The 22,131-nt window shown below is 42.6% G+C and overlaps 9 protein-coding genes across 9 annotated transcripts; 5 read left to right on the top strand and 4 right to left on the bottom strand.

Moving 5' to 3' along the window:
• Positions 1-33: 33 nt before the first annotated feature.
• Positions 34-2,272, bottom strand: EAF02_011910 (uncharacterized protein; the record flags this gene model as incomplete). Its single annotated transcript, XM_038907958.1, has 5 exons — positions 1,389-2,272; positions 1,099-1,299; positions 838-1,041; positions 513-780; positions 34-463 (listed from the first exon to the last, which is right to left on the bottom strand). Exons 2-5 carry the CDS (start codon positions 1,235-1,237, stop codon positions 34-36), a joined length of 1,041 nt encoding a protein of 346 aa, XP_038752303.1. The 5' UTR covers positions 1,238-1,299; positions 1,389-2,272.
• Positions 2,273-2,354: 82 nt separating this feature from the next.
• On the top strand, positions 2,355-2,773 carry EAF02_011909 (uncharacterized protein; the record flags this gene model as incomplete). Its single annotated transcript, XM_038907957.1, has 2 exons — positions 2,355-2,511; positions 2,562-2,773. 2 exons carry the CDS (start codon positions 2,355-2,357, stop codon positions 2,771-2,773), a joined length of 369 nt encoding a protein of 122 aa, XP_038752302.1.
• A 416-nt stretch (positions 2,774-3,189) lies between these two features.
• Positions 3,190-4,039, bottom strand: EAF02_011908 (uncharacterized protein; the record flags this gene model as incomplete). The annotated part of the gene is made up of 3 exons (XM_038907956.1): positions 3,190-3,550; positions 3,614-3,987; positions 4,037-4,039. The coding sequence occupies 3 exons, from the start codon at positions 4,037-4,039 to the stop codon at positions 3,190-3,192; spliced, it is 738 nt and encodes a 245-aa protein (XP_038752301.1).
• Positions 4,040-5,347: 1,308 nt separating this feature from the next.
• EAF02_011907 (uncharacterized protein) lies at positions 5,348-7,105 on the top strand (the record flags this gene model as incomplete). Its single annotated transcript, XM_038907955.1, has 1 exon — positions 5,348-7,105. One exon carries the CDS (start codon positions 5,348-5,350, stop codon positions 7,103-7,105), a length of 1,758 nt encoding a protein of 585 aa, XP_038752300.1.
• Positions 7,106-7,953: 848 nt separating this feature from the next.
• On the bottom strand, positions 7,954-8,633 carry EAF02_011906 (uncharacterized protein; the record flags this gene model as incomplete). The annotated part of the gene is made up of 2 exons (XM_038907954.1): positions 7,954-8,366; positions 8,435-8,633. The coding sequence occupies 2 exons, from the start codon at positions 8,631-8,633 to the stop codon at positions 7,954-7,956; spliced, it is 612 nt and encodes a 203-aa protein (XP_038752299.1).
• Positions 8,634-8,671: 38 nt separating this feature from the next.
• EAF02_011905 (uncharacterized protein) lies at positions 8,672-9,730 on the top strand. The gene is made up of 2 exons (XM_038907953.1): positions 8,672-9,232; positions 9,344-9,730. Exons 1-2 carry the CDS (start codon positions 9,091-9,093, stop codon positions 9,604-9,606), a joined length of 405 nt encoding a protein of 134 aa, XP_038752298.1. The 5' UTR covers positions 8,672-9,090; the 3' UTR covers positions 9,607-9,730.
• A 2,823-nt stretch (positions 9,731-12,553) lies between these two features.
• EAF02_011904 (uncharacterized protein) lies at positions 12,554-13,929 on the top strand (the record flags this gene model as incomplete). The annotated part of the gene is made up of 4 exons (XM_038907952.1): positions 12,554-12,877; positions 12,926-13,162; positions 13,215-13,502; positions 13,570-13,929. 4 exons carry the CDS (start codon positions 12,554-12,556, stop codon positions 13,927-13,929), a joined length of 1,209 nt encoding a protein of 402 aa, XP_038752297.1.
• A 3,546-nt stretch (positions 13,930-17,475) lies between these two features.
• On the top strand, positions 17,476-19,481 carry EAF02_011903 (uncharacterized protein; the record flags this gene model as incomplete). Its single annotated transcript, XM_038907951.1, has 2 exons — positions 17,476-17,965; positions 18,022-19,481. The coding sequence occupies 2 exons, from the start codon at positions 17,476-17,478 to the stop codon at positions 19,479-19,481; spliced, it is 1,950 nt and encodes a 649-aa protein (XP_038752296.1).
• A 316-nt stretch (positions 19,482-19,797) lies between these two features.
• On the bottom strand, positions 19,798-21,490 carry EAF02_011902 (uncharacterized protein). The gene is made up of 2 exons (XM_038907950.1): positions 20,883-21,490; positions 19,798-20,823 (listed from the first exon to the last, which is right to left on the bottom strand). The coding sequence occupies exons 1-2, from the start codon at positions 21,225-21,227 to the stop codon at positions 20,482-20,484; spliced, it is 687 nt and encodes a 228-aa protein (XP_038752295.1). The 5' UTR covers positions 21,228-21,490; the 3' UTR covers positions 19,798-20,481.
• Positions 21,491-22,131: the final 641 nt, after the last annotated feature.

Here is a 22,131-nt window from a genome sequence, read left to right as displayed (position 1 = left end):
GCTCATAGGTACATCGATCCGCGGTCAGTGCTTCTACATATTCATGGGTTTTTCAGAGTCAGTCGTTGTAGCCGCGGTATATTTGATCATTTGTCGGTAATGGCTTATGAGTCCACTGTTCTGCCCGGCTATTGGTTGGACTTTTGTAGGTCGACCAGTACCAATGCTAAGTGTGAGGGCGACAGCGCCTTTGCCATGTACTTGTTCGACCTCTGCAAACGTTCTAGAAGTGGGGTTATTATAACCAAATCCTCCATCTACGAAGCGATCATTAAGTAGTTGAAATGGTTTGAAATATGTCGGCGCTGCAGTAGTTGCTCGGGTGACTTGACATATAGGGATGTGAAGCGGGGGGCCGGGATTGAGCTCTTCAGAATAGTTGAATTCTGATTTAACATGTTCGTATGTTCGAAAAAGGTAAGGCGCGTTGGCCGAGTTGTTTTCTCGGACCGCTAAAACGATTCTGTAATACGTTAGCAAGACAAACCCAACTTGACAATTTGGAGACATACGTCCGGCAGCGGTCTTTGTTTGAAGGATAAATAGAGTCTGCAATTTGATCTTCTTTCCAGTCTCTTCTTTTCAAAACATCTTTTATAGATTCCTCAAGTTTGCGATGGTCGTATTTTTCCCGATTCCATGGTATTGGACCACGCATTGAAAGCTTTCGTGGTTGACCAAATATCTTTTCTCCTAGATTCTCGTATTCTTGGATGCAGTCATCACTGTTCATTCGTAGTCGACTGAGCATAATAGCACTCAATCCACCAGTACTTGTGCCTGTTGTGAAGAGGTTAGCTGGTCATTGCTGATAAATGTAGGAAGAACATCCAATACCAATATAGTCAAAATAATGTACCGGCGAGAAGTGTGCACTTCTTGACTCTTTGCTGTTGGTAATCGATCCTTGACCTTGTTGGAATGGTAGTGGATGAAAACTCGACTTGACCAACTGATCTTGACTCTGCTCAAAAGAATTACAAAGTGCCATAAGATTTTGAATGATAAGTAGACTGGATAGACCACGCACACCTCCGCCGTCTACAAATCTGATTAGCTTCAACTTTAGGCTTCAAACCAAAAACGTATAATATATACCTAGCGTGAGAATATATTTCTTATTCCAGGGGTTATGTGTTGATCCATTGCGACCCGTACTGCTACTTGGACTGTGATTCATGGATCGGCTGGCTTGATTCGTAGGAGACGCATCTGGGATGAAGAGTGTTGAAGTCATCGAATGACTGGAGCTATGCGAGTTTCCATCGCTGATTGATAGTCGTCGAAGTCTTGAAACATCTGCATCCCACGGTTTCAATGAGTTGGGGTTCATTTTCGTTCACGAAAAATGATCAAGAGGATGAAAGAACCAGTCTTGGGAGACCTACTACTTTTGTCTTTGAGAACCCCTTGGGCATTTCTCAAATTAATATGTTGGAGCCCGAGAACGAATTGTATGAGGCTCTGCTTCAATTAGGAAATTACCCCCAAAGCGAAGCAGAATGTAGTGGCTGAGTAAATCATGCCTTCGAACTCGACAATTTCATGTGCGAAGGTTGTCATCATTTGTGGCAAATCTTCTCAAGCTGCGACCGCTGTGACCCAAAGTAGCAATTTGGACATTGAGGCACGGATTGTGGGTTTCTATATTGCGATCGTAACAACGGGCGCACAAGAAAATGTTGTGGTGGGATGAACATTGATATCTCCGCCAGCCTTGTTGATGGATCGGGCCTCAAATCTAGTTCAAGACAGATATCTGCTGCGCATTTTACGTCGAATATTGTAGCTAATTCTCACCAATCATCGATTCTTGACAATGAACTTCTAGCAACGGCGTGTGTGAGAGAATAGGAAATGACACGGGGTGTTATGAAAGTCAACCTTGACGTGAGATTGATGAAACAAGTACGAGGGGGGCTGAATTCTTGAAAATTTTCGTATGACTATTGGCTGAAATCGTAATGTAGACTAGCGTTGAATGGCCTGCATATGGTAGCACAAATGGGTGATTTACGAGGGAAACTGCTGGCTTCTCGAAGCAATCTGCCTTGGAAGGCAGATTTCCATATTAGATGAATGGCTCGGATCAATGTGTGCTACAATAATAGTAGAATTCCAAGAAATCCTGATGCAAAGCTGACACTAGGAATGGGCGCCATGTAATCGTGTGTATGTGATCAGGTGTATATTTGCAATCTGCCTTGCAGAGCCTCTAGCAGGTCTTTGGCAAGAGCATCGTATATTGTTGTGAAGATGTCTCCTTTCTTCCACAGTCAAAATTAGCAATCAATATTGATCGAATACACATTTTAAATTGCACGCCGAAATCTACCGTAAATCAATCATTCATCATGCCGAGAAGTTCGGAACCCATCGAGACGACTATTGCACCACACGATTCCATCGACAGGAAGTCGAAACGAATCAACAGCTGGGAGACGAAGAATGCGATTGTCTATGATGTATCCTTACAAAAGTTATTGAAGACAAAGCGCGAAGCGATCGAAGGTATGACTTCGGCGTTGAGTCACTTAAGAAGTAGTACTGATTGACTATAGCGGATCACACTCGTATCAAGATTCCAAAGCGTCCTCTTAGTCCTTTGCAGAAGGACAACGTTCGGATATCGATGCAATTGAACTCAGCAGCAGGATCGGATATCCTCGCAGAAGTCAAGTTGAGCAGTCTTGGATTAAAAGTCGTATTTGAGCGGTATCGAGGAAATATTGCCGAAATTTGGGTAAAAGGTATCCCACAATACGTGCTTTGAAGAAGTAAAGAATATACAAAGAGCGAAAGAGCACTCCAAATATAGATACAGAATATCTATGCATATATCGGAGTCCTGTGTAATACTATTTCTGGCGTTATGGAACTGAGATGGAGATTTGGATATCTGGGCTGGGCACTATACACTTTGGCTATTTGGCAATAATTACACTTGTTAAAACGCAAGATAACCGTAAAGCGCTACGTCTGATAGATTAGACGTACACTCCGGCACGTCTTAAGGAACTCAATACTCACAAATTCTTAAATGCGCGCCATCATAACATAAATCTTCATATGTATCCTAGTGCTCCCCAAATCGAGTCGCAGCCAGGGCGCTCACTCGGACTGCAAAACCAGATTAGAATTCTCGTATTGGTTACGTAATAGTAGCTTTATAGGTTGATCATGGTCCTGTTATCCCAGTTTGTCCAGTAATCGTCTTCGTCGCCTATCAACAAGCTCTTCCTGGACTTCTTCGCTCGTCGGTAATCTCCATCCTGCGCCATCGCCTGCGTCTCCGGGTAACGGCTCCCATCCATCGGGTGTGTTCTTGTCTTTGCCTTCCAATAAGTTCTCGTAAGCCTCTTTCTCTTTTTGTATTTCATAATCTAACAAAGTGCCGTCTTCTTCATCAAGGTTGTAACCATAATATGAAGCATCGACTTGTTTTCGCAGGTCTACTCTCGACTCTAGAGGTTGATCTTCGCGGGTTTTTATTGTTGCAGCTTCGAACATTTCTTTGACTCCCGGTAACTCTTTGGCACGTCCAAAATACCTGGCACAGAATCATCCATCAGCACAATTCGCGCATACTTCATCACCACATGGCCACGCATACCTGTAACCCTTCCCACCACCTGGTATCTCCCGCCCTTCATCATCGTAGACTTTCCCTCCGCCTCGCATATAATTCGGACCCCCCAAATTTTTAATCTGCACCTCCCACATATATTTCTCTCTCATAGCCTTATTGATTTCATCGTTCAAATCTCGAATCATGAAGTCACTCAAACTTGGATCCTGGATCTTGCTGACTTTGCGTGAGATCTCCTTCAGAACTTGGCCTCTCCATTTCTCGCATGATGGTATAGATGAGACTTCCGTTATCATCTTAGGGCGCCGCGTCCTTCCAGCATCGATAATACCCAACTCTGCTTGTTGCGCTTCCCTGAAGCGGAACAGCATCGATTGTGATTTCTCAGCATTACGAGCCTAGAAATGTTAGCAGCCATTGTATGACAATATAAGAGAACTATTATACCATGATTGTGAAGAGCTCCGTTGACTTGTATGGTTCTAATAGAAGAAACGAGGTTGTGATGCACTTCAATAAATGCGTCGAGTATATTTACACTCTCATGAACGATCAACCTGAGCTTGGACCCATGAGGCTGCTGAAATTTAAAGTAACAAGGCTGAGCAGTAAGGCCATTGTTTAGCGTGTTTTTAGCTTAGCGACACGCGCTGTAAGTATTTCAGCGCGCCTGGAACATCAATTTGCATCCCAACAACAATCTGCAATGACGAGAACAATCATTGAGCTTACACTACTTAACCATCTGAGAAATCAGAAGGTTCAGAATGTGTGAATGAATGAACAGAAATCTTAGCAGGCTTCCAATTCTATCATCTCGAGTACCTTTGATGTCTTGTTAGGCGGTCGCAGGTCTTTGATTCTATAATTTGGATCAAGCCGCAATGACGACAACCAGCTCCTCTTGAGATATTCGCTATGTTCTACCACTTTGAATAACTATTGGCCAAGTTTCCGAGAGATCGGGAATGATAGCCATAGGTATTGATTGAAGTACTACAATGGCAAAAGAATTATCGCTGAAAGCGGAAAATAGTTTTCAATCGGAGTAGCTTGGTAAGAGCAATCCCGTCTCATCCCCCTCCCGTTAACCAGATCTTTCTATGCTGGCGTTCGGAATCTTTAGTTCTCGACATCTATAACCGAAAGCATTGCTAACCAAATCTAGTTTCATATTTCCAATCATTCTTGTGACTTTTCCTTACAAACTTCGATAGTGTCGACGTGAAAGTATATGGAAGTATATTTCTTTGCCCGGTGATGACCAAACGTGTCCAAAAAGCCAAATTTGCAGGCCAACCTACTATCTTATACTTGCCTTGGGGCTAAATAAGATGGAAAGTGTTCGCAATGAGAACTTGAGAGCTTATCTGAGGGCATCTTCAATCTTTACTTTTTTCCTGGCATACTTCCAGCCTCTTCGTATCCATCGTTCCTTTACGCAGTATATTATTTTCCTACTCCACATCTCTCTTTTCATTTTTAAGAATCCTTGTTACACTTTAGCGGGTCTTTTGCTAGGAATTTTGATTGTGGGTTTCTTCACTCGTGCTGCTACAACATATCAGCCTCGCCGTAAAAAAATGAGAACAAAGAATTATTAAGTCACCTGCAAGCACTCACAACTCAATGGTTTCAGTGATTCTATCTTCTCATACCTCAACACTTTGTCCCGGGATTACATCATTTTTGCTACTTCTACTAAATTTTGACCATTGATATCGATAAACATATTTCAGTTTGTAGCGTTTTGCTGCCATGTTTTCGAGGCTCTCTATCAATTCGCATGATTCTAGTGACCAACCTTCGCCTTTGACGTCTTCGTCCTCGTCCTCTTCTCTGCCCGAAGGCGCGCATCTCTTGATAAACACAGCAGTGGAACAATCTGATGCCCCTGACTATGCGATTCTGTGTGTTAATGGGTTATCTTCCGCTGGATTATTTGAGGATGCGGCAGTCATTGCCCAAGGGTATTTGCATGAGAAACCAAATCATGCACTATTTTTGAAGCACTTGGCCAAAGGATTGTTTGAAACAGAACATTACAGTGAAGCTAGCCAAATATATCAGCGTCTGGAGACAATGCCGGGTTTGGCTAACGACACAGAAAAGAAACTCTGGACCATCGAAGCACTTCTCAACGACCATCGACCTGGAGCAGCGCTTGATGAATATCTCAGAACTCCTTCATTAGAAGAATCTGCTAAGGGTCTGTATTTCAAAAGCCGCGCCTTGCGGAAATTGAAGCAACCCGCAGCAGCAAGAGCTGCCGCTGATCAGATGTTAGAAGTAGCTGGGGAAAATGTCGTTGTCGACTATTGGGTTGAGTATGGGTTGGTGTTGTATGATTTGCAGGACTTTGTAGGATCATTGAAATATTTGCGCCAGGGCGCAACAGAAGATGTGATCGAGTCCGCCCTGGGGCTATCAGGCCAAGTGAAGGAAGCGGAAGAGACGTTTCAGTCTCCACAGACATTGAGTCCATGCCATCGTCGTAAAATCATTAATGGACCAGCTACCGATTGGGAGGAATTTAGGGGAAGAGCAAACTGGATGAAGACGCTCCCCGACTTGCGTGCCCTAGTACAGGTTTCATTTCATAACTCTCTCCCGGATCCGGAGGACTTGGCCAGTTGTTTGTGCATATTAGGTACCAGGCATCGAGAAGGTGGTACTCATGAAGCAGCGTCCGCATGCTTTGAAATTGCACTCAAAATTAATCATACATCTGCATTTGTGTTGTCCATGTCAGCTACAAACCTTGCGGCCAATGTCTCTCTTAATGAATCAGATGAAGCACGTTTTGCACGCCTTCAAAAAGCGGATGATCTGTGGGAACAATTGCTGAAAATCGGGCCCTACTCTGACGGATTATTCGAAGTCTCACACGCCGAGATCTATCGCCGTCGTGCAGAACTATGGAAAGGTGTCAAAATATCGTTCTACGAGAAGTACCTGTTCAAATATGCGGAAATTATCAAATCCCCTGCAGAATTTATATCGGTAGCAAAAGTTTTGAGGTCCAACCAAAAAACCGACGGTATCAATACAATTGCATACAAAGAACGTGCCGAAAGAGTTGATCGGTTATATTATGAAGCGCTACATTCTCCAGAATACTCACCCACTCATGCCCCTCAAAAGGCTGCCCTAGTATATGGATGGCGTGTTGACAATCTCGCATATGGTGATATTGATCCAGAACGACAAGAGCGATTCCTCCGACAGAAGATGGAACTTGACGGTAACCCCGACCGCCTGTTGAACTTTATGGGTAAGGCAGGAGGTCGCGATCGGGAAATCTTACAACTGCTTGAGGACGCTGAACGGAAGTTTGGTGGGAAGTACGTCGCGCTAGTCAAGGACCAAAGAAAATATCTCAAAAATATTGAGAAGATAAAAAAGACTTCTGCGAACAAAACACCAGATGATCCTCTTAAGCAAGATCCGGTTCAGAGGAGTATCAAACGAACACGAGTAGCAGCTGGTTGGCATGCTTGGAAGGCACAAAAATAATATTGGAGGATTAGTAGGCCGAATGGTGGGGGATACTTCTGGTAGTGATGAGTGGGACATTGAATGTCTCCTCAAAATACATTTCTCGATACTTTGCAAAGCTGCACAATAAATTTTGTAGCGTTGTCAACTCCTATTACTTCCTCTTTTTCCACAGAGACATTTATTCATTCTGTGTGCAAATTATTATTTTTAGCACATGAGGCGATATTCAAGAAGGCAATAGTGTTATCTATGGTGGAAACTATTTCAGCGGCCAACCTGCAGACATCTCTCAATCTCAAAACTCACGAGTCTTTCAATCAACGCTGTCAAGTATATATATTCTTTCCAGTGAGATCATCCGAATTATTTCTATTGCAATTTGTTTGAGAGGTCCTCTTCTTGGTTTCGTCACATTCAAGGCGAGCAATTTCTTGGGGACGAATGCCAATTTATTTCTTTGCTAGTATACCTTCAACTGGGAAGATCTTCACGGACGATTAAAAGATGCACGAGGAAAGAATCATATTCAATAAAAACCACAATTATATCAATATTTCAAATCTGATCACGAACTTTGGTCTTTATGAGAAGAGTATTATAGTTCGGGAATTGACCCCAGGTGGGACCATTTGAATTGAGCCTATCTCAAGATTGATCTACCCCAGGATTTTCAGCTAGTTAGCTATTTGGATCATATTTTTGCTAGTGCCATATGTTTCGCCATGGTGTCTACAAGATCCGGAGTCCGTGGAGACTTCAGAGAACCAAGAAAATCCATGTACCACCATTTCTCAACGCCGACCTGCTTTCTGTACAGATGCAGACCAGTGTCAAGGGATACAACCTATATGTAAAGATGCGAGCTAAGGTTTATCGCTGCAGGATGCGCCCTTGATAACGCGCATCTTTATCATATATTTTGCAACCAAAAACTTTGTCCTGCTGATCCGATCGACTGGGCTGGGATCCATACCATCCAAAACCCAAGCCTCCATGATTTCTCCCCTCAATCTTTCCTCCCATACATTGAGAAAATCGATAGAATAACATGTTAAATAGTGATGATCAACAGATCCGGTCTCTTTAGTGCGCTTGAGATTGTTCTTGAAGGTAGTCATGAAATCTGTCTTGAAGCCATGCTCAGCGCCTCTCTTGAAGCCGCTCTTGAAGCCTTGTTTGAGACTACGCATGAGTACGTTTGTCTTTGAATTTCCGAGGTAGATCTCATCTTTGTTTTTGGGGTGGAGGGGGGCGAGCGTAATGCGTGTATGGTTTGCTAAGGAGGGTTGGATATATTCTTTCTTAAAATGATTGGAAAGGGAAGGGCAAGTAGGGTATAGTTACACGTTAAAGCAGAACGATCAACGATGTACACACTGAGTTCTGGTAAATTAAATACTAGGGCATTGTTTTGCTCCCAGATGCTTAATTGTCGCGTGGTTGATATTGGAGCTAGTTCCCAATCTTTAGAATCACATTTTTCGAAATACCAAACATATTCATCGACATCATATGACGAAGGGGGATCATTATAAATCGACATCTTCTGTTTCTAGAACTATCGCTTTATTGTTGGTGGAAGCCTTGAAAATTTATTTATCAATTTGATCTGATGATTGAGTGTGTATTTTTTAAGAGGGCGGATGGCCAAAGATGCAAGCTCAGGTGTCGTTGTCAGCCTGAGAATCGGAAGGTTGTTGCAACTTGGCCGGATTGATCTTTAATACAGTAATTATATAGTACAGCTCCTTCATTCCTATCAACAGTATTTGGGCGTAGGACTGGAAATGATTCACTCATCAATTACGCATTTCACACACTGAGAAAACCGTAACATTCAGATGATGTTCGACCGTATTAGGACGCAAGATAGCATATAACCTGTCATCTTTCTCACAAGAAAGACCTAAAGCATCAGAAGAACAATCTATCAAAAGAATTGTCTACAGAACACGCAAAGACCTACCAGAACTCGAAACCCTTATCAAAAATTCATCAAAATGGACCAACAAAATCAGGACAGCTTGAACGGACAACATCTACCAGGTAAAAAGCATCCTACCACCTGGGAACAGAATTATGCTATCGTTTTTGACCTGACAAGTAAGAAAATATACAGGGCAAACCGCTCAGATATTGATAGTAAGTATCTCTCCCTGTCTCCCTTTCACAAAGCCACAATTCACATGTTACTTTTCTCTCCGCTCTATACTGCTATCATTAACACTGGGAACTAACAATCCTCCCTTATAGCATCAACTCACTTCCGCATTGCTCTTTCCCGTCTTCTCCCATTTGAGGAAGACACCGTCAGTCTGGGTAGGCGACGCACTTCCGACAGCCAAGACGTAGAACTCGTGGCTAAAGTCAGTGTCAATTCTCTCGGATTAAGAGAACAAAGATTGAGAGGAGACATCATGGAATGTTGGGTTTTGGATAACGCGAAGGGAAATACGCAGGGCACATTGGTGGGATGGAAGTTTAGGGACGCTTTTGATTACTTTGATAAGAAGTAAGTGAGAGTGGAATAGTTGTGGGTGGAGTGGACTTGAGAAGTTCTGGCTGTTAGAGAACGACAGCACCGATGTTGTCGGTAGTTTTGAGGGGGAGAACCACTGGTGCGCGGACACATGAGACAGGCTACATAAAGCACAATTTTTTAACAAGAATGAAGACCTTGTTCATTCAATTATGCTTCGAAGATCTAGTGATGCTAACAAAGAAGGGACAAAGTATTTAATTAACAAGTCCTGAAAAATTACACCTTTGAATCGAAAAATAAATCTTGAAAGCGAAGTTGCCGACGGGATTCGTTTTTCTATCAAAATATCAACAAGCAGGAATGATACATTATCTCTTGATGTCAACATTGTATCTATCTGAACTAATTTTGAACATGGTATATCATTGTTCTTGGCGAACTCTAGGTCAGGATTTGATAGGTAGCCAAGCTCAATTAGAATTTCTATCTAAGTAGGAGGCTGACGTAACCTTATCCTGGTATAAAATCATACCTTTTGAGTGTCGGATGAATTGATTTACCCATTATTGGACTGGGGAGCTAGATACTTGAGATTTCTATATACGTTAGATAATTCCGTTGAAGAAACGACTTATTTGAGTTGGTTTGGCTGCTCTTCTTATGTTTAGAAAAAGCACACCAAGGTGCCTTTGATTTCTATTAACTCCTTTGTGGTGGCTTTGACAGGCTAGTTGCCTTCTAGCTCTACGCGGAACACTTCGTGAATCATTACATAGTATTCTGATTGGCCATGCACTCACAGTCATCTTAGTGATATTTAATTAACGGTGCGGACGCTTTCTTGAGTGAGATTTTTCTGTATTTTCTTGTGGGGTTGGGGCTACGAAACGACTTGGAATGATGCGTGTTGTTTCTTAATCTCCTACCCGAGAAAGGGAAAAATCGTGGATGAAGAATTGTTCTTTATTTCTAGAGTACCTAAATGTAAATCAAGTATGGAATATGGGATCGGGACTAAGGAATTGAAGAATCATGAGGTAGGACATGGGGAGATAATCTCTAGATTCTGGATTGAGTAGATGTTTGATGAATGGAATGATCTACAGAAGGATCCCTCATTTGCATTTGACACATGAAATAACACTAATAACTCTGATATCTCATGAAGAAAAATTCAAAGGGGTTGTACGTTGAAGCATGGTTCATATGCCATATATGGCACCGAGAACTATTTCGTTATCCGGTTGTTCTATCTTTGACATTTGATCGGCTAATATGTAAGATGTGGTTCAAGGGGCAAATTCTGTGTTACCTTTGATATCCGGTTGTTTGGTTTCCGGTCATGGGAAGAGGGAACGTAATCTCTCGCAGTACGAACTCTCAAGGTAATTAATTTGCTGGCGCTGTCATCGTGTATCTGTTCTAACTTTTCTAGCAGCGGACCATTAGAACCCGAGACCCTCAAAATGGTTCAATCTCAATTGCAACTCAATAGTAGTTGCATTAGTGAAGTCATCTCTCAGCATCTCTTGTACTAGATACTCGGAAATGCACGTGATATTCATGTGATAGACAGGGTAAAGCTTACTCCTTCCTATTCTAGATCCGGCTAATTCCGGACGGTAATCTGATAGCATGACGGAAACCCACTTTGAAGATTCTCCGCCTATGTCCTTCTCCGGTATTCTCTTTCGATCTTTAAATCAATATGACCAAGTAATGTAGCCAAGTGCCATTACCCTTACTATAAGCTTTTCCAAGACGAATAGAATTATCCCAACGATCAATCACCTGTCGCACGACATCAATATCATATTCTATCAGGTTCCTCTCCATTCACTAGCCTTGAACCGTACATGGAGTCTACACCTTGCCTCGGCTGGCATCGCAATATCTTATGCTGCCAAGCTGGAACCGCCAAGATGATCGAGAATGAGATAGTGTGCAGAAATACAACCGTAGAATTACACCAAGGGAATATTATAGATGATCTTTTTCCGGCAGGAGATAAGCCTTTTCAGCCACGGCGTCGAAAATATCGGCATTACAGATTTCAACAAGCAATAACGCGAAGTCATAGCCAAGACGATTTCGCCATCACGAGATCCTTTCGAACTTCGAAACCAGACAAATTTCGATAGAAGTTCATTCTCGAAAAGGGAGGTTGTTATTTGATTCTAGTGAGATAAAGCCATCTTCGAAGATATTGTACAATCATATGCCCACTTCACTTGGCGCTTCTGCGTCTCTTCATATCTGCAAGTGTCACTGCATTTGATTGTTAGGATGAGCGCTTGGCTACACGCTTGGCAATCCTACGTAGACTATAGGTTGTGTGCCAATCGCATGCCGCATATTTACAGATCGATAAGAAAAGCTTCACAACTTCCCAATTCGACATGAAAATCAGTTGGAGAGCATGACATACACTACCATGATGGCGTTTAGCCTGAGATTCATACCTATTTCATGTCGTTTGTGTCGGCTCGTGGTCCATCTTAGTTGATGGCGTTCTCGATGGTGTTATACTAGTACTGGCTTGCTTCATTCTTCAATCACCCCCATACCGATATGATTGTCGAATAGCATCGCAGAAATCTCTACATTCCATGATAATTACCAGTGGCCAAGTCAGGCCCTGGAGCAATATTTCATGCCATATCCTTAACAGCTTCCATAAATGTGATAGACCTGTGCCTGAAGGTAGTGATAACAATCATTTGTAGAAGGTGACGATGAGGTATGTAGTTAACGTGGTGATATCGAATTACAACATACCTTGGCTATCCAGTTCATGGCAATCTTATCTTGGTCGCGACTCGGAATCATCGTCGACAGTGAGTATTGTAGGTTGCATATGCAGAAGAGCCTCAACCGTTTTTATTTAAATACTGCCTTTGTATCCCTCTGGAACTCTATCACCAGGAACATCTTCTTCATTAACTCTTCATCAAGAATAACCTTTTGACCACATCTTTATCATGGCTGGCTATCTCACCGTTCTTACCGCTTTCGCGGCTGCCTTTGCTCCTGTTTTTGGTGCACCAGCAATCGGAGTGCCTCATCCAAAGATTAAGACTCCAACCACCGTCGCTAAGGATATCGTCGCCGATAGCTATATTGTCGTCTACAACAAGGATATCTCACCAGAGGTGACTGCTAGCCATGTTGACTTTGTTAACGCTATCGTCGCAAAACGTGACAACGCCGTATCAGTTGGTGCAAACTACAAGATTCACGACTTCGCTGGATATCAGATCACAGCTGATGCGGAAAGCATTGTTGAGATCGCTAACAAACCAGAAGTATGCATTCTCACTACGAAATATGTAACTTACTGACAATTGGACTAGGTTGCATACGTTGAGAAAGATCAAAAGGTCTACGCTTCAACATTGAAAACTCAAACTGGAGCTACTTGGGGGCTAGGTCGCATTTCTCACCGTGCACAAGATACCACTAGTTACATCTATGATTCTACCGCCGGAAGTGGTGTGACCGTATACGTTGTCGATACTGGTGTCTACACTGCTCACTCTCAATTTGGTGGACGTGCCAGCATGGGAGCCAACTTTGTCTCTGGATCAGCTGTATGTTCAAATCTAGTGGCAATCAGGAATTGAATTTGCTAACATATAATAGAACACTGATGAGAATGGTCACGGAACTCACTGCGCTGGTACTATTGGTGGTAGCACATACGGTGTTGCTAAGTCGGCAAAGATCGTTGGTGTTAAGGTTCTTGGTGCTGATGGATCTGGAACTAACTCCGGTGTTATTTCTGGTATTCAATGGGTTGCTACCAATGGTGGTGCTAAGTCCGTTCTAAGCATGTCTCTCGGTGGTGGTCTATCCACTGCTTTGAACAGTGCCGTTACAAGCACAGTTGCTGCCGGTGTAACAGTTGTTGTAGCTGCCGGAAACGACAATGTAAGTTTGGATACTTTTTTATGTTGAATTTTCAGACTTAGAAAAAAATTACTAACTCTCCATCCAGGCAAACGCAGCCAACACCTCTCCCGCTTCCACCCCTAACGCTATCACAGTCGGTGCCATTGATGCAAACGACGTCCGAGCTACCTTCTCCAACTACGGTGCCGTTCTTGACATCTTCGCCCCCGGTGTCAACGTTCTTAGCTCCTGGATCGGTTCCACAACCGCTACCAACACCATTAGCGGAACTTCAATGGCCACTCCTCACGTTGCAGGTCTTGCAGCTTACTTGATTGCTCTTGAGGGCTTGGCAACACCAGCTGCTGTCGTGGCTAGAATTAAGGCATTGGCTACTGCCAATCTCATCACCAGCCCTGGTTCTGGAAGCCCAAACCTCATTGCCTACAATGGTAACGGTGCATAAAAGCATGGAGTGGCAACAAAATTTGAAATGTAGATGGAAAGGGAACAGGGGTCAATGTTATGCGAACGGAGTATTTACCATTGACTTGGCTATTTTGTCTCTTTTTAAAATGGTGCATAGGGAAGACTTCTTCTGTGATAGGAATGAGGTATTTGATTCTTGGGTGAGAATCTTTCTGGGATGTGTTGAGTAGCTAGGAATTTGTTAAATTGCAAATATTTTGGTGAAATGGGGTTTTGCTTCATCTTAGAGTGATACAATATTGCACTGTAAATCTTCTCCCAATAGATTTCTCTTCGGCTATACACCATTTTTAGGGAATGAACTGTCTTAATTATTGCCAATACCTTCCAACGCATCATCGAATTCATTTCTAGTTGTAAGTTTTGATAGTATCCAAGATCCCTAACTCGGCCCTTTCTACGCAACGAAACTCGAATAGACTCACACAAATCTTTAGATTGAAGACGTGAAGAAGTGGAGCTTAGAAATTAGTTTCCCCAAATCCTATCAATGTACAGGTATCAGGGGACCGTAGAGTCTAGCTAACAAGTTCCAGTTCCCCCGTCAGAGATCACTCCATTTCCATCATCATTTTACTTTGATAAGCATTTTACTGTTTTGAACCATGGCAAGAGTCAAATACATTACGATACCTACTGAAGCTGCCTTCAAAATCCCAGACGCAGAAATTCAACCATTTTATATCGATTGTAAGATTTTCACGTCATTTCCTAGTTAACTTTGCACAGCGAGAATGAGTATTGATAAGTTAATCTTGCAAGTTGCATTTGATCCCTATTGACATTCATATCGTTGAATTCTAGAGGGAGTAGATGCACAAAATTTGTTCTTTTCCTGATCAATGCGAGGATGTTATGGATTCTGCTGAATTGTGAAGGGGTTAATGACGCATCACTTCTGCATAAATAAGAACTCAACGGTTCTATGACAGTAATTCATCAAAAGCAAAGGATTTTGAGTAGTAGTAATCAAAAACTTTTGCATTGATTTGAATTAACTTGAGAATCAGATAAACTTTACAAATTCTATTTTTGACTTACAGCAGCTACCTACTTAAAAACTTGACCAAGATAACCTACTCTACCCCCAAAATCTCATGATGCACTTGTAGTACCTAGTAAAGAAGAAGAATTCCGCAACGAATATACATACACGTATGTGTTCTCACACCGGCAATAAACTAGGGAATAATTCCACCCCTAGCGCACCAAAACATGAACCAAATCATATGATCCCACAAATGATGTTGTGTGAAATGGAAATTTAAAAAAATTAGGTTTTGTTGCACATCTAAGCGTCATGCACAATGAATAGTTCATCATGCGTTCATTAACCATGACTTAGTCCGAACTATGAGTGGTAAATGTGTAAGGCATACCTTGCATGAACAGATATGCCATGTGACATACGAGATTCTGACAAAATTAGCGTGGAGATCATTGGGATTTATGTGGGTGATAAAATCGATTCCGGTGAGAGGAAAATGGATTTTATTGTAATGGACATGGTTACCATTACACTAGCCATACCCATTAGGGCTCTGGTGTCGATCTAATTACATATAATATGCCTATTTAGGCTAGCACCTTCCTCTGTGTGAGAGAGATAATCATGGTATCTCGAGACGAGACAATGGCCTGTGGTTTGTTTCTTCGTCTAATTTTATGCTTTATTATCAAGTCAAAAGGAAGATAAATCCTAAGGAAATGCTTGCTTCTTTACGCCCAAAGATTTTAAAATCAAGAAGTCCTCAATGATGCGCTGGAAGCTGAGTTTTAAGGGTGTTAATGAGCATTGTGTGTGTCTCTTGTGCAACTTGTTTGCGTTTAGGAATCTCAAGCTGGCATCATGATTGGAGAATCTGTTTACAAGATGTAGAGTGTGAGTGGGGATTTTTGAGATGACGCAGATAGTTTGGCTAGTTGTAGTGGTATGGAACTGCCTTGAAAGTAAAGGGCAATTGAAGAATGGAAGGCTGGGGATGGTGGGGATGGTGGGGAAGATTTCCGATAGGAGATGGAGAAAGAATAAGTGTACAGAGTATAAGGTGCATGGATTGAGAACGTTCCTGGTAGATACAAGAGATACTAGAAAGAACGTACGATACCATAGACCTTGCATACAAGAATATGCAAATGTGACGATGTTTTGTGCAAGCCAGATGTTGAATGTACCCCACTCGAACAAAGATCAACCGCATTGCGACATGACTTCGTAAAACCCAAGACAATACGATGATGGAATCAAGGAAATAACCGGCTATGAGAGTTATAAATGGTAAGTCATGACGCATTCGCGGCCTCTAGTCATTGCTTTATCGCGTCAGTATCACAATTTAGTCATCAGCAGTGAAGTGAAATCTGGTACACTAGTAAAGCTATCAACAGGCCGGACGTGGGCTAAGTTCTCGAGTATGAGTACGTGGTGGGTTCCTATATGTAGGCGTGGAAGGGATGAAGAATTATTGGTATTGATTCACTAGAGTCGCACCTTCCATATTGATTCCCAACAATGAAAATCGGGGAAATAAAAAAAATGGTGATGTCTTATCATAGAAAACGATACGTCGGGTTCAATTGAATTGACATTTAAATTTTATCATTCCAACAGTTGTGTGACATGGAAATGATTCAACGAGATCACTGCTATTCCCATTTCAGGTTGTAGCACTATCTTCCGCCGTTGCAAATTGCCAAGACACTACTCGGTAGTTTTAGCGACCGTTAAATTTAGGGGGAAGTTTAATCTCACGTGAAGTGATAACGCTCAAAGTAGACCAATAAGAGCAAAATCTGTACGAAATCACCTATCAGAATAGGAACCTGAGAATGTTTCAAGTTGTTCTAGTCTGTATACATCACTGTAGAGTGATTGATTATTATGAAGATCGGTACGGTTGAGGGAGTGATGGAATAGCGCTAAATCTTACAAACTACGGTCAGGTGTTTACATTCCTAGTCTTCCACTCTCCCACCTTTTCGAATCTTTTACCTTTCTCTCTCAAAGAACTCTACTTTTGTTCACCTCAACGTCGACCAACGCATGCATTCACACCAGAAAGAAAACACAGAATCTAAGCCGTTACCCATCATGCCCCATATCCTCATCCAGCTCAGATTATCGAATTTCATTCTCCCCTTTTAGTTGGAGCTCAGTTCGTGTAAACTGAGCCACAACGCTATCTGCTGTATCGAAGACTTTGAGGTCTCAAATCTATAGCTATTTGGACATTCGAATCGACACCGAACGTCATCTTATCTCCAATTTCGACACATTTTCTCTCTCATACAAAAATCACATCCTTCCTATCTCTCATCTTGAGTTGCACAACTAGTCAACTCAATTCGTCGAAGGGGCTTTACATAACAACAAATACACAATCGCCTACAAGCCTTTCGTCGACGCGAAAAATAATCTACATCTAAAGTTCATCGAACTATCTGCTCGAACATCACACCATATCTATCTACAACACTAAATCGACTCGCACCTCCAACAGCCCATTTATTCTTGATAATCAAAATGGCCTACAGAGGAAAAACCCAAGACGGGGTCAACAAAAGAACCCAAACCGCCAGCGAACGAACTTCGATGACGATTACTATGCCACCGCCTCCTGAAAACTTTCCTCAATTTTCTCAAAATGAAGCCAATGGAATGCAAAGTGACGAGAATGCTGTTTCTGGCCATCTCGCCAAGACTCCTACTCAAGAGTTTGCGAATTTCAATAAACAAGTCAATGCCAATGGTAGCGAGGTCAATAAATCGCCCAAACCGTTGAGCGCAACTGGAAGTGGAAATAGAAGAGACATGGAAACCAAGTCGTCCACCCATACTTATGGTCACAAACCCAAGACCAGACCATTTATCAGGAAGAAGAACGGCATCAAGAAAAAGAGAGGCCGCAACTTCCAGAGATATCAGCATTGCTCTACAAAGGACGTCGACAACGATAATATCGAAACAGACGATGAAGATGGAGACAGACATAAGGACAAACATAGAGGTGGAGGTAAATATGGAGATGAGAATGGAGATGACGATGAGCCAAGTATATCTTTGTGTCAGCGAATGTTGCTGAGCTTCAGAAGGGAAATGAGAAGTTTAACAAATCAGAGGCGTTGGAATTTCACAAGTCAAGCGCCTCGGGCAATATTCTCGGGGCTGAGTCCAACTCCAGGGATCCAGCAGCCACCTCCCATCTGAATGATATGAATGGCAACAGTCCCAGAGAATCAGAAAGACTTAGTGAAGGTCCGCAAAAGATTCATAATGGCGCCATTATACCTGATCCAAACTTTAATACTGAAGTCTTGTTCTCGAAGGAAAGAGCCCCTCCAAAGATCATTCAACTTGAACCTGTAGATAGAAATATCGCTATCATACACAAGATGATTAAAGAATCTCCCGAGGAACCGAAAATGTCAACATGGAAGTTGATACGCCACAGGGTTTCTTCATGGACAGGAAGGCTTAATCCTTTAAGAAGGTGGAGTCAGTCCGGGAGAGACAATGAAGCAAGAATGTCCCTAAGACACAGTGAAGCAGATCTAGGCGCATTGACCAGAGATGAACTCAGGGAGAATGCTGAAAGAAAGATTGTAAATGGTCACACAAGAGACTCTGTGCACAGCATCAAGCGAGCCGGCAGCTCGGGACAGAATTCCGAAGAGAGTTTTTTGAACGCTGATGTATATGGCATCAGAGAAGTCGAAGCTGAAGTCATCCGAATTTCGAATCCTGCACGAACGTGCTTCATCTCTAGGTCTAAGTCTGTAAGATCTGTTGAGCCAATTATAGAAGACGCTTCAAATGAGACAGGAGGCGGGAACGCAGCCCAAGAGAATGCGCAAAGGCTTCAAACTACACAGGAACCTATCGATTCGGACCCTGAAGGCACGACCTTGAGAAGACGACCCAGGGTAGAGAAATTACGTCGTGAATTCACCGGTTCTATTGACGAAGTTATCAATTCGAATAGAATGCTTCATGCAATGTCAAATACTGACACCCAAGGCTCTTCTGCATCAAGTGGATATTTGGAAACTATCACCACCCGTAACCTCATTGGCTACAACAACGGGCTCAATCAATCGCAACAAAATCTTACTTTAATGTCAGGAGTAGCCGATGACTCTGTTCAAGACGACGACGATTTTGGAGCCCCTCTTTGTCGCTATTCTAGTCGTGAGCCCTCCGCCGAAGAAGAAACCCAAGAGCATGACACCCTAGAAGATAAAACTTCAACAGTAGCCGCCATCAAGGAGAAATGCCGTTCAAAAGTAGATCGTGGCGCTGTGCGGGGATTTGTGCCCAAAGGGGGCCCCATTCCAGAGAGCGCCCTTGAAGATTCGGAAGCCAGTCAAAGATCCAACTCCGATCCGCCAAGCCTGACAGATACTACCAACACCTCAGAAAGCAGTATGAGCGTCCAGCAGCAATATTCTTGTGGGATCTTCAGATCAAATGCCATCAGAAGAAATCGTCGATCGATGAATTTTGAATCATACAATGATGCGCTCATGTGACAAAGCGACGTTGATCATGGCGCAGTGTTTGGGGAATGGCGGCATCGTCCAAATTGAGTGGTAGGATGAGATCTGATAATTAGGTCTGAGGTAAATAAATTGGAAAAGTTGGAATTCAAAAGGTACTGGGGGATTTTGATTGTATTTGAAAAAAAAAAAAAAAAAAAAAAAGGAGTTAGTTACAGGCCTACGATTCGTTTGATTATATCTGCAAGTATTTTGAAGGATAACATTGTCGCTCGTTTATCATTTGCAATGAAGTTTACTTCATACAACTATCATTCATTTTCAAAACACGAGAGACTCTAAGATATGGCTCATCACTCGTTTGACCATATTTATGAGTGGGAAAAAAGAGGGATGGATAGGAAAATTACCACCACTGGCAGGATAGACAGGGAATTATATGTATATTTCATGTGTAGTTTACTAAAATGACAATATTCTTTATCCTTTACTCCCGGCTTTTAACAAAATTTCAGTTGATTGCGAATGAAAAGTCTGGTATCTGTGGATCCAAGCATGAACCGGCCTCCTAGGTGGTTCACTCTACTTAGAGCGCGGGCAAATTAGGGGAAACTTCATGCAACGCTACAACCATTCTTACTGGAGGGAGTCTGAAATTTCGTCACCTAAACTCTAAGTGCTTCTTACATTCACAGGCACTCGCTGCATTAATGATCGAAAAGACAACGCAATTCCCGGCAAGGAAAGAAAACTAACAAGCAAATCGAAACAAAACAATTTATTACCAAGTCCTTCTGTTCTCCGTAAGTCGCAATCCTACATTTCTTCTGTAGATGCTGATACTGATGTCATTTTAACACATTGAATCTGAATCGTTCAAACATAAAGCCACCCGAAAAGCCATAATCAATAGAAGATATCCGTTTGTTCGCTCCGCCCCACGCTAATATATGAACCAATCGCTCGACTCCCTACCTCTACTTTACTCATTGAAGTAGCCTCATCTATCCGCACCTTTCTTCATGCCAGTCACTCATGACATCTCTCCTGCACTACTTTTCCTCTCCGACTGTCCTTCGGGCTGAACATTTCTCTTTGCCTTCATCACCGAAGCAATTACCGAAGCTACCGCTAACACTTCAAACGGAATCACACATACACTCATGATTCCTGCAGCTCTGCTTTCCAAACACAACGTTCCCCAATGTGGTGAGGTTGATGTACTGATATTTGACCATTGGCAACTCCACGTTTGGACAGTCCACTTTGTCGAGGAAGTTAAAGCATCGAAAGGAATTGCTGAGGCGACGACTGCAGCAAGAAGGGCGATAGCCAGTGGAATGAGAGTAGGAAGAGCTAACGGGTTTCGCTTCAACTATTCGATAAAGGATTAGCTCTCAATACACAACTCGGGAGAACATGGCAGTAACGTACGGCAGGAACAAATTGCCCCACAAGGGCCACAGAATTCATAACGAAAACTACAACTCCACAAACAACCCCGGCAATGGTGGGTTTCAAATCAAAACTTTGAGGCCAGACTGGTAATCGAAATTCAGCGCCCAGATGAGTGGAATGGAAGACTTGGAGTGCGTTTGCTGATGTAGCCATGATAGCAAGACCAAGAATTGCGCTAATGGCTATGAATGCCGTGTTGGCATGTTGAGCCATCGTTGCACGGGGGCGGGAAGAGGAAGCTTCGGGTGTGAATTCTTGGAAGGAGGATGTGACGATAGTGAGGGGCTGCTTTGGTTCTGGGGATGGAGATGGGCCTGCCATTTTCGCTGTTTGAGGTATTGAATGATGGAGAGAAGAGAAAGAAGGTATTGATATGATGATATCGCGATAAAGAACGAATGTAAGATGAGAAATGCAGTAAGAATACCCCACAATAAGCACAAGAAGCTGAAGAACAAGAATGCGAAATGAACTCAGATATGACGACCCTACGAAATGAATAGAATGGGGGACTTCAATAGGTACATATACTTCCTTGCTATCAGATAAGTATATCACTTACAATTCAATAGTTGAAGATGTCTTCAACCAACAGAATTGATGAGAATAACGCTGAAGGTTCAAATGCAGTGCTTCAAAATGATAGGGCGGTATAGCATGCCGCTTGTGCACTTCGGCATGTTTGTATTCATATCTTCCAATCAGACGGTAAAATCCCTAGAAGTCTGTCCCAATCAGATTTCCAAAATCATAGACGTCCTGTGAGATTTGTAAATGGTTGGTTCAGAATGTCTCTCGGTACATGATTTTCAAGGTTATTTTGGGCTGCGCACAGGCACGAGCGCTTGCATGTAGGGGTAGGCGGCTATGGGGTGTTAGAGTAGACCAATGTGAGGATTGCAGTGAGCTTTTGGTGGGTTGATGGTGATGAATTAAGGAATTGAGGGTGCAAATCTATTATCTTGCTGTTTCGTGTGGGTGAGATTGCTGTGGTCGGTAATTAATTGTCGACATTGAGAAAGATCGCGATTCGTGGCAGGATAAGTACGGCGGTCTATACATATTTCTGGTCGCGATTCTTTCTTCTCTTTGTACTAGCAAGCAGCATACAGCTGATTTTGGGGGGCTCCTAGATATCTTGTAAAAATCCGAGAATATCAAGTTGTATAGGAAGGCAAAGTGCGAGTCAGATATCGACACTTAACCATGGCGAGAGTTCCTTCTG

This window comes from Botrytis sinoallii (assembly GCF_014898435.1).
Source record: "Botrytis sinoallii strain Bc 23 chromosome Unknown BSIN_037, whole genome shotgun sequence".
NCBI lineage: Eukaryota > Fungi > Ascomycota > Leotiomycetes > Helotiales > Sclerotiniaceae > Botrytis > Botrytis sinoallii.
The sequence above is the reverse complement of the archived record's forward strand: the minus strand, read 5'-3'. Positions and strand labels throughout refer to the sequence as shown.